General features: G+C 41.0%; 2 protein-coding genes across 3 annotated transcripts; both read right to left on the reverse strand.

The window, feature by feature from the left end:
• Positions 1 to 2,265: 2,265 nt before the first annotated feature.
• Positions 2,266 to 5,034, reverse strand: LOC120294894 (disease resistance protein RPS2-like). The gene is made up of 2 exons (XM_039315802.1): positions 3,816 to 5,034; positions 2,266 to 2,504 (listed from the first exon to the last, which is right to left on the reverse strand). Exon 1 carries the CDS (start codon positions 4,785 to 4,787, stop codon positions 3,894 to 3,896), a length of 894 nt encoding a protein of 297 aa, XP_039171736.1. The 5' UTR covers positions 4,788 to 5,034; the 3' UTR covers positions 2,266 to 2,504; positions 3,816 to 3,893.
• A 674-nt stretch (positions 5,035 to 5,708) lies between these two features.
• On the reverse strand, positions 5,709 to 10,868 carry LOC104448561. Of its 2 annotated transcripts, XM_039315803.1 has the most exons (6): positions 10,639 to 10,868; positions 9,521 to 9,589; positions 8,713 to 8,781; positions 7,903 to 7,971; positions 7,063 to 7,497; positions 5,709 to 6,501 (listed from the first exon to the last, which is right to left on the reverse strand). In XM_039315803.1, the coding sequence occupies exons 2-5, from the start codon at positions 9,573 to 9,575 to the stop codon at positions 7,367 to 7,369; spliced, it is 324 nt and encodes a 107-aa protein (XP_039171737.1). In that variant the 5' UTR covers positions 9,576 to 9,589; positions 10,639 to 10,868; the 3' UTR covers positions 5,709 to 6,501; positions 7,063 to 7,366. The 2 variants fall into 2 exon arrangements, 1 of the variants encoding a protein (XP_039171737.1); XR_005552241.1 differs by lacking the exon at positions 8,713 to 8,781 and having other exon boundaries at positions 5,710 to 6,501; positions 10,639 to 10,867.
• Positions 10,869 to 11,344: the final 476 nt, after the last annotated feature.

Raw genomic sequence — 11,344 nt, forward strand, 5'->3', positions numbered from 1 at the left:
GAATCCGTTGGTTGTCTCTATTAGCAATCCAAACAACTGTTTGAGGAGTGATCTTGTTTCAATGCCCAAGTATTTGTTCTTGCAGCTTCCTAGAGAGAAGAAGCCAAGCTCAAATCTTTGGCCTGAAGAGACCAACGTCTCTCCATCTTTCATAGACTAGTCGGAACTCAAAATACTAGCTCCAGATGAGGACCCAACAATGACACGAAGATGATAAAACGATAAATGCAAGTGGCAAAAGGAGTTTTTTTGCATATGATTGAAGACTTCAACTAATCTTTTTGTGCTCCCACGATTAAATCCATTTTTGTTTCAGGTCATGAAAGGCAAAAAGGGTCTTATGAAGTCCACCTTGCAAGTTGCCGCAAGATAAAGAAGACTGCCATTAACAGTGGCACTTACATTGAGATGAGTGATGTGTCACTAATTTAGAATTTCTCCTGGTCCAAACGAAACTAAAGTCAGAGCAAGAATTTTTGCGTAATTTTTATTCTACGACTAACATCCACTTTCTTCAGACGTGGCAATTAAAGTATACAATTTCAGTTTGACCTAGATGGTTCCAAGGTCATTGAACATATCCTACCATCACTCCATTCTATATTTTCTCGAAATCCAATGTGTGATGTGCTTTCAGTGATGTGCTTTCACACAATTGGATATGTTGATATTGAATGTTGCGAATGTATTGACGTCTTGCTCATTTGTCTAACTTCATTTGTTGATATTGAATGTTGCGAATGTATTGACGCCTTGCTCATTTGTCTAACTTCATGTGCACTGGTCAAGTTGTCATTGGATAATGCAAATTTTGGAATGATCATTACTATGATTTCCAAGAAAAGAAAGGACAATGTCATTCGTATAGCAATCTCCATGTAAGGGCTATGCCTGAATGAATCCCACCTAGTCTATTTTCAATTACAAGCAAGGTTATTTCCCTCCCAAATTCAAAATTTTCACTTTTTTGTCAACTATTCTGTCTTCTATATTTACATTTAATACCGTCCCCTTCAGCTCAATATCAGCAGCAGAAGCTATAGCTTGCGAATAAACGCCCACAGGTTTAACGAAATCAAAGAAACTCTCCTTGAATATCCAAAATGGTGATGACATTTTGATTAAATCTCCTATATTCCTTTTACTACTGTCTACCAAAAGCAATCCACATTCATAAGACTTTACTCTAAATCATCGAAGGCATGTGTTGGTGGCTAAGCCACTATCGAACAATCATGTCTCTAAACTGTCCAAAAGTAGGCCAGTGGGCCTCTACAAAACAAGCTAGACTTTCTAGGTATCCTTATTTGTACTTGTCCTTTCTGCAACTTTCTTATTGCCAACCTAAGCCTGAAAATTTAAGATCTAGAATAGCGCTCAAAAAGTGCATTGCTTATTTTCAGGTCCTTGTGAATGACTTTTAAGTATCGACTCCCCGTGGATATAGGGAAATCATGCAATCCCGAGACAATCTTACCTTTTCAATGACAAAGTAGGAGCTCATCCTCCGGAAGATCTGTTGGTCAATTTAGCTCCACCCCTTTTTGTCTCAAGCATGAAAGTCACGCATACAAATTATGTCTAGGAAACAAAATCAATTTACCATGCCCTATGCTCTCATTCCACAAGCTAATGCCCCGTTACCTCGGTGTTCACCACAGCCACAATAACAGAAGAAATGAGAACTTTTAATAGTTATCATTCTGCGGGACTCAGTCTGCTTCTGCCTCGTTGCACACGCAGGAGATACGCACATGGGGAGATCGCACCAATGGTTAGCACTAAATATTCAAGACTCAACTGACTGAAGCCCGGTCTAGGTGGACGCTCGGAAACGTCAAGTCTTTTGATCAAACATTTGCTGTAGATACCATCTGTCCATAAACTTATAAGGGTCCATTAGATATTTTCCTCAGCCAGAGACAGGTACAAACCTCATCGTGCCAAGACGTCCCTGTGTTTAGTTCATATCGTCAGGCATCTTCCTCTGTGTTCTGAATTTAAGTGCTAGGATTTCCCTGCTAAAACCAGAGGACGAGAATGGGTTTCTGCATGAAAACCTTCTCGAGAGCATTAGTCACAAGCTGGCTGCTCACATGATTTCTAAGATGGTCAACATTGCGGATACCATTAAAGCGCGTCAAGTGAAATAGCCACTAATCTGCTCCAAACCAAGAGCACCTCCCACAGTAGATTATACTTTAAAGTAGTAGACAATCAAATTCATACCCACATCAATTCTTTAAACGAGTCAGTTGGGGGGGCACAGAGAAATGTTTCACGAGGTAGAAATAAGGGATAATACAAACCCAAGACTCCAGAAACCTGACGTAGTTATCATAGATTATAAAATAAGGCATGAATTAACCATATGTCATCACAAAGTTCAGAGGTACTTTAAACATAAATCGAGCACATTGATGTAGCAATGGCGTTGAGGCTGATGTCCACTGCCATCAGAAGACGATTCATACTCAAAAGGATCCTCCATCGCTTTCATCAGTCTGGAACCAGAAATATTCTTTTGTTAGTAGCTCAAAGTGGGTCCAAAGGACCTAAAAGCAGTTGAGAAAGGGAGAGGAGAGAGGGGTTTTCTATAGTTGGCGAGCAATTGATCCCCCAGGACCGCTTTCTCGTACTCATACCCAATATCATTGCATACCGCATGACTATGCATGAGAAATCTATATACAGATCGTGGTGCATTTTGAGAGAGCTTAGAAAAAACTTGAACTGGCCAATTCGCTTCTTGACACCTAAGTCAATCTTATTTCTGTCAATATCTGCGCTTCCAAAAGATCAGCCCTCATAGATTTCACGAGGTTCCAGATATAGCTAACCCCTCATTTCTTTTCTATTCCAAAAACAATTTGAAGGCATTAGAGACTTCTTTGAATGATAAAACCTAATCGAATTAAAGAGAGAACATAAACAAACTAAAGAAATTAGAGACTCCTCCGGCCAACCGAACTTAATCAAATTTAAAAGAAAGGAATTCAAAAAGTTCAAATATGCAATCGAAAATACAAAGTCCATCAAAAGTATTCATGAAGAATAGTGATCAATTTAAAAAGCAACAGAAGACTTGAAATTGAAAATAGAAGTACTGGATGAGGTAAAACAGAAAAGACAACAAAAAGAAAAGGTACAAAGCATATAACATGCTCTCTTAAACCATCCCAACCAATAAAGTAGAACTTCCCAATCAAATTTTACTTTTACTAGGCTTTAGCATCTTCCCAACAAGGATGTCATGATAAATTTCAATTTTTCGTATGAGAAACTCTGCAGCCACTAATCATTTGTTATCTCCATGTCGTGATCATTTTGTGACCACAAAAACTGATCATTTATGAAAGAGGGATTTCCATATCAGCATATGCACAATTTCGTATACTCAGAATGGCTTTCTTTTAAAAATCGGCGTGAGAAACATCTTCTAAATATACAAGTGCCTTGGCCCAAAAAAAAAAAAAAAAAAAAAAAAAAAAACGGAGAGAGCAAGGACAATTGCCATTGTTATTCATTCAAAGTTAAGGGAGATCTTTTATTTTTTTTTTAAATAACTTTTTAACATCGCTAAGGTCTAATAATAACATGGCTACTCTGCTGCACTTTCAAGCAGTAATAGAATTCAATTATCAGTGTGTAGCACAGGCCTAATTGCTAGTTTCAAAGCAGTTATGCGGTATAACACTTGCTATAAAAGTTTTGGAAAAAAATGAATTTCCCATACTGCGGGAGAACAGATACTTACAAGGGACCACCAAGGGAGATAGAAAGGATAAAATAAGTAAAATTTGTGGGTTACTTACCAAGAAACTTGATTAAGTGTTCAAGTGAAGAACGGGCAAGGGGATGATCCCACTCAAGCGACTCCCACATCTGCCGATTTATCCGAATCTCTCGAAGAGAAGGGGAGGAGAAGGCAGCCCATTGTCAAGCAGGGGCAGCTGCAGAGGAATCCTCTTCAGTTTTGGACAATTGTCTATAGAAACCCTCTGGAGGGAATTGCATCTCATGATCCCATCACATACACTCTTCAGTTCCGGAAGTTTATGTAGAACCAGGTTCATTAACTTTGGGAAGGAGAAGTACGTCATTTTGGCAACAGTGCCCATTATCAACTCTATGCCCTTGCTGTCTTGGACTACTATATCTTCGAGGAAAGGGAGATGGAGCACCATGTCTTGCGTCAGCAGCACCCTCTTCATGTTGTTGCATCCATTTACTTCAAGATGTCTAAGGCGACAAGTGGCTTCACTTGGCAATGGCCCATGTATTATCTCCTCTAAGTTCTCACAACTAATGGTTACAATCTCCTCCAGATTTGGAAGGTGAGCAGTCAGCCACTCCCATTCCATCACTCTCTTCATTTTATGACACCGGGACAATACCAATGATTGCACACTTTCCGGAAGCAGAACGCAGCCATCACCACTTGTTCCATCTACACTCCCGGCGATACGGTCGCAACTATCAATGAGTAACAACCTCTCAGTGTCAATCCCACCCCAAAGGACCTCACCGCTTCGTTCACCCATCATGAGCCTGTAGCATGCGGATCCATTTCGCTCAAGACACCCCACGCATGCATTGAATGTTTCCACATCGGAAACAGAACAATAAAGTTCCTCCACCTCCAGTAATTTTACCTCTTCTCCCACCCTTAGCTCATTAATCGAGAGATATTGCAAGTTCACCAGCTTCCCCAACACTCCCTCCGGTAATGTCTGGATCTCTGCAAGAAGTAGGGCGAGGCACCTCAGGTTTGCCAACATCTCCATGCCCTCTGGCACTTCTCCAAGACTTCTACACTCAGTGAGGTCCAACTTTCTTAGGGATCGCAACTTTCCTAAATAAGGAATAAAACGCAATGAGGAACAACCTTGCAGTAACAGTGCTTCCAAGCTCTCCAACTCAGAGATGGAGTCCGGTAATTCCGTGATTCCGGTGCAGCTGAGATCTAGAACAGTCAGCCCCTTTAGATGTCCAAAGAAAGATCCATGGATGACTGCCAAGGTGGAATTGCTATCCAAAAGACAGCCTCGTCAGTTTAGGGCAATTTGGTGATATGCCGTATGGGATTTCTTCTATTTTGTTGCCATGTAAAAAGACTTTCTCTAGACGATCGGTCCAGAATACGTCCTCCGGTATTTCTCTCAAACCCATAATGGCCTTAAACATGTGAGTTGTGCTCGGCACCATATGCAATGCCATGTCCCTTGTCAATGGGTGTAGACACCGATCCCTTCTTCAAAATCCAACAGGCCAGCCCCTTCTATTTTACCCAATATTTCGTTACCCCGTTCGTACAGTCTATTCCTGGTGGCAATTCCACCTAACAAACCCTCATCTATCAAAGACTCTATGTAAAACTTTCTGCCATCTGCTGAAAGGAAATCTCCAAAACAAAGGATTAAATGCAGGAAACACTGTTGCACTTGTTCATTACCCAAGTTCAAGTAACTGAGCTGCAGTCTCTTGAACACGTCAAGCTCCAGCCTTAGGTCTTCTAAATTTTGCAACATGCATCTCCAATCATGCTCTTCCGCTCCTCTCATGCGAGTTGCAATCTCAATGATCCCAAGTGGCAGACCAGAACACCTATTAATAAGAGACCTTGCAATTTGTCCAACTTCCCAGATAGTTCTCCCGCAAAGCCACACGTCCTTGAAAATAACCTCCAAGAATCTTCCTCCTTGAGAAGTTCTATCTTCATTGCTTTTGACAGAGCATCATACGACACACATCTAGTGATCGAGTTGTCACTACCAACTGTAGTCTGCCCATTCCAACCGGAATACCCACATCCTTAACTTCAAAGTGCATCCAAAGGCCATCTAAAATAAGGATGGGTCTCTTCTTCACCTTCAGATGTCCACACAATAGGCCCGCCCTTCTTTTCAAGTCCTTCTCATTTGAAAGATTGTCTAGTCCGACTGCATTGGCAATCGCTTCTTGTAGCGCATAAACACTAAAATCTGAGGTACATCAACCCAGAATACATCCAATGCACGATACTCAAGGAGTCTATTATAGACATTCCTCAAAATGGCCGTCTTGCCCACTCCGCCCATACCATAAACACCAATTACGAAATCCTTGCTCTGCATTATAAAGCAAACAATCTCATCCACCTTCTGCAGAGTTTCTTTGCCTACTAATTCTTCTATTGTCACCGAGGGAGATGTTTTGCGACATCTAACCGTCGCCTCTTGCCGAAATCTTCCTGGAACTAAAAGAATCTGTTCGACTTCTTTGCACAGCCCTTCCACCTCTGCTACTTTCTCCGGTGGAAAAGATATTCCTTCTCTGATTGCCCGAACCACACTCCCATATTCTTCTTCTGTCCTCGTCCACTTGACTTCAGCTCGTTCATGTCCGCTCGGCGACTGCTGATGAGTTCTTCCAGCTTTCTTTTGAGAGACGTCATATTCGCGTCGGCAAGCCCACGGGTACCTCGTTGACTCTTAGCCAGTCCAAGATGCGTTCTCGCACCTAAACACAATTATAAGTGAAAATTCACTGTTGGGTACTCCTTAGATATATTTTATAGGTATGTTACACTCATGCAAATAAAAAATTGTAATTTTGTATTCACTTTTTCGAACAAAATATTACATGCAACATTCGATACAATAATTAATATGTATTGTAGCCATTGATGTCACGATAGTGAAATACTGCCGACTCCATATCATGAGCTCTTCAGTAGAAAAGAATTGATTTAAAATTAAAAGTCATGGGAATTATCTTTGATAAATAATTTAACCATATAAGCCAATGCTCATGTAGAAGATCGGAGGGGACAGGGAGAGCCATGGCTTTTCAAGATTTGAATGCCACACTTCAAAACATTTGTCTTTTCGTTTTCAAAGATCTAGTGATTATCAATGACCGACTCTAAAACTCCTCATTTCCTATTAATTCCTGACCATTTTCAGTTTCTCTATACCTGTATCACTTTTCTTAGGTGAAGATTAGAAGACAAATAAGGCAGCCTGCACAAGCTTCAACATATGCCAAATTTAGAGATGAAATTTAGAGATGCACACATACCATGTGGAACCTCTGTATTGAGTTCTCCCTCTTTGGCATTCAGCGGGCGTGGTATGTTGGTTAAAGCAGAACCAGACTGATTGGGAAAATTCGTCTCAGCCGATGGAAGAAAGGCTGACGAACCTGCACCATAGCTCAGGTACGGCATGGCAACAAATGAAGTCTTACACCGAGCAACTTCACTGCCCACAGTCAAGGGCTGATGCAAACTCTGTGTGAGGTTGGATGAACCTTCATCATTGCCTTGTCTCTTGCTCGATTCCACTGCTCTTTCACCCTTCAGCACCTCTGGTGCTTCTTGATCCTACCCCAGCAAACTGCGCCTTGATCCTCTCGTGTCTCCAACGTACTCATTCTCGCAGAAGTTAGACTTCCGCTTGTTATTAGGCAGAACCTCAACAACTGAAAGTGGATCCAATGCTCTCGGCATTTCCCCTGCATCCCACGAAAGGGTAAACGGATGGAGGCTTTCTTATATAACATACACGGGAGACAGATTTCAAACTGTGCTCTTCAGATTGAAAACCACAATTTGCTTCTGTTTTAAAAAAGCAAATGCTCTTTATGTAGGTGATCTGAGGGGATAGAGAGCCATTGCTTTTCAAAATTTAAATTTCACACTAGGGAGTATTGTTCTGTCCATTTTCAAAGATCTATTAATCGTCAATGACCGACTCTTAAGCTCCTCTCTTCCTATTAGTTCATGTTTATTTTGTGTTTTTCTATAACTATCAGAAATCTGAGGTCCTGCCTATACCCCTATTATTAGGTGAAGATTAGAAGACAAATTAAGCATCCTGCACGAGCTTTTACAAAAGGGGAATTGGGAGATGCACATACCTTGGGGAACCTCCGTATCGGGTTCTTCCTCTTCTGCATTCAGTGGGCATGGCATGTTAGACAAATCCTCTGCATTGGGTTATTCAGTGGGCATGGCATGTCAGACAAATCAACAACAATTTATTAGGCAGAAACTCAACAAGCTCCCATAATTTAAATGCCGCACTCGGCATTTCGCCTGTAACCCACAGAAGAGTGAACAGATATGTTTCAAGTGACTGGGTACCAACAAGCAAGACCCTGGGAACTTCTTTTGAAAAGACAGGAAACAATGCTCAAATTTTGCTCTTCAGATTAAAAACTATTGCTCTGTCGTTTGCTTCTTATACACAAGCCCGGCTTAGTTTTTCTGTGAATGACTCGGATGCAGCAAATTGTTCTACCAACTCAAAATTTCAGCCTATATGAACCTATATGTGAAATCATAGATTCATAACGAAAAAATGGGACGGGGAATTGGAGATTTGTAAGGATAAAAGATTTGGTGAAGTGAGCATGAAAAGTGGAATTAGTGATGCATGCATGCCATGTGGAACCTCCATATTGCGTTCTCCCTCTTTGGCATTCAGTGGGCACAGTTTTCAAACTGTGCTCTTCAGATGAGAACTATATTTTGCTTCTGTCTTAAAAACGGATGCTCTTTATGCAGGTGATCTAAGGGGATAGAGAGAGCCATTGCTTTTCAAAATTTAAATGTCACACTTAGGAGCACTGTTCTGTCCATTTTCAAAAATCTATTAATTATCAATGACTGACTCTTAAGCATCCTGCACGAGCTTTTACAAAAGGGGAATGGGGAGATGCACATACCTTGGGGAACCTCCGTATTGGGTTCTTCCTCTTCTGCATTCAGTGGGCGTGGCATGTTAGACAAATCCTCTGCATTGGGTTATTCAATGGGCATGGCATGTCAGACAAATCAACAACAATTCATTAGGCAGAAACTCAACAAGCTCCCATAATTTAAATGCTGCACTCGGCATTTCGCCTGTAACCCACAGAAGAGTGAACAGATATGTTTCAAGTGACTGGGTACCAACAAGCAAGACCCTGGGAACTTCTTTTGAAAAGACAGGAAACAATGCTCAAATTTTGCTCTTCAGATTAAAAACTATTGCTCTGTCGTTTGCTTCTTATACACAAGCCCGGCTTAGTTTTTCTGTGAATGACTCGGATGCAGCAAATTGTTCTACCAACTCAAAATTTCAGCCTATATGAACCTATATGTGAAATCATAGATTCATAACGAAAAATGGGACGGGGAATTGGAGATTTGTAAGGATTAAAGATTTGGTGAAGTGAGCATGAAAAGTGGAATTAGAGATGCATGCATGCCATGTGGAACCTCCATATTGCGTTCTCCCTCTTTGGCATTCAGTGGGCACAGTTTTCAAACTGTGTTCTTCAGATGAGAACTATATTTTGCTTCTGTCTTAAAAACGGATGCTCTTTATGCAGGTGATCTAAGGGGATAGAGAGAGCCATTGCTTTTCAAAATTTAAATGTCACACTTAGGAGCACTGTTCTGTCCATTTTCAAAAATCTATTAATTATCAATGACTGACTCTTAAGCATCCTGCACGAGCTTTTACAAAGGGGAATGGGGAGATGCACATACCTTGGGGAACCTCCGTATTGGGTTCTTCCTCTTCTGCATTCAGTGGGCGTGGCATGTTAGACAAATCCTCTGCATTGGGTTATTCAGTGGGCAAGGCATGTCAGACAAATCAACAACAATTTATTAGGCAGAAACTCAACAAGCTCCCATAATTTAAATGCTGCACTCGGCATTTCGCCTGTAACCCACAGAAGAGTGAACAGATATGTTTCAAGTGACTGGGTACCAACAAGCAAGACCCTGTGAACTTCTTTTGAAAAGACAGGAAACAATGCTCAAATTTTGCTCTTCAGATTAAAAACTATTGCTCTGTCGTTTGCTTCTTATACACAAGCCCGGCTTAGTTTTTCTGTGAATGACTCGGATGCAGCAAATTGTTCTACCAACTCAAAATTTCAGCCTATATGAACCTATATGTGAAATAATAGATTCATAACGAAAAAAATGGGACGGGAATTGGAGATTTGTAAGGATAAAAGATTTGGTGAAGTGAGCATGAAAAGTGAAATTTTGAGTCAAGCTCACCAAAACCCAACGTAATTGTCAATTTGATTATTTGGAAGTTTCCAAACTCCTAACATCACATAATTTGCTGCTACATCTAAGATTCTCTCTCAACATTATTTCATGGCCCCGGCTAAGCTGCACCCTCAAGTTCTTCAATTTGCTTGATTTCTATTTTACGCCAATCAATTGTAACGATGGACGGTAAACTATCCAGTTTGCCCGCATCTAGTATGGCTTGGCTTGACCAAAGGCTTTCAACCCCAGTTGGAGTTGAGAACGATTGAAGTGGAAGCCATCAGTCAAGCCAATTATGTAACTTGGCGTTGATAAACCAATAAAAATCTTCGCTCTTTGCTCAACGGGAACATTAATTATCTTATTTGATAGAGAACGCCTTCCGGGAAAAAGCTCCAGAAACAAGACCAGACATGATTATTGCTTATTTTCTGTTCCAAATTTGGCCGATTAAACAATTTAAGTGTCTTATGTTTCTTACAGATATAGAAGATCTGGAAATTTGAGTAGAAAAATCCTATAATAGAGCGTCACGAGTTGCAACAGAAAATTCAGACAGGCATGCAATTGCATAACGAGGGCAAAAGACAACGTACAATGAGGAGGACTGAAGTTCCAGTCCAGTTGCTAATCTCTGGCGTCGATATGTTCCTTCAGCCCCTGATCACACGCCCTCGACTCCGGTTACAGCAAAACTCCCATGGCCCGGCTTCAACTGCCCGCTCGAGTTCTTCTCCCTCGATCTCGATCTCGTTCGCATGGAAATTTGGAGAGGTGGGATACGGCGAGAGGAAATAAGGAAGAGGGAAGGTAGAGAGGAGGAAGAAACCGCAATATAGGTATAGAAAACCCTAGAAACCGAGAGTGCCCCTCGATTGTCGTGCTCGGCACATCTGCACCGTTCGTTTTCAAACGAGCACAGACTATCGTTGGATTATGTAAATCACCCCCCAACCCCACCCCACAAAAAAAAAGAGCACCAAACACAAAAAAAAAAAAAAAAAAAAAAAAACAGAGAAATTTTTATTTGCTTTCAAAATTTCCGAAAATTGATTCCATAAAAAAAAACCACCCGGTGTTCCCAAATCATTGACTAGAATTACGAAATTGCATTTAAATTTACTTCTTTGTTTTTCTATATGAAAAATTACTCAAGATGCATAAAAAAAAAAAAAAAAGCTAATTATGTCATGATTGCTTGATTTGCATCTATTATAGGGAAGTATAATTATCACGACCCTCGCCCGCTACGACGATGCTCGGCCTCGTCGGGGCGCGAGTCTCGCCGTGGCCGGGCGAGGC

Source organism: Eucalyptus grandis, chromosome 6 (genome assembly GCF_016545825.1).
Source record: "Eucalyptus grandis isolate ANBG69807.140 chromosome 6, ASM1654582v1, whole genome shotgun sequence".
Taxonomy (NCBI): domain Eukaryota; kingdom Viridiplantae; phylum Streptophyta; class Magnoliopsida; order Myrtales; family Myrtaceae; genus Eucalyptus; species Eucalyptus grandis.

What these genes read in the sequence shown, in the direction of transcription:
- LOC120294894 (XM_039315802.1), bottom strand. Translation starts at nt 4,787, where the DNA reads ATGGAGATGTTGGCAAACCTGAGGTGCCTCGCCCTACTTCTTGCAGAG.
- LOC104448561 (XM_039315803.1), bottom strand. Translation starts at nt 9,575, where the DNA reads ATGCCACGCCCACTGAATGCAGAAGAGGAAGAACCCAATACGGAGGTT. An exon ending in CAATACGGAGGTTCCCCAAG is followed by an intron (nt 7,972 to 8,712) that starts GTATGTGCATCT and finishes AACCCAATGCAG; the next exon opens with AGGATTTGTCTAACATGCCA. An exon ending in CGATACGGAGGTTCCCCAAG is followed by an intron (nt 7,498 to 7,902) that starts GTATGTGCATCT and finishes CGTGGGATGCAG; the next exon opens with GGGAAATGCCGAGAGCATTG.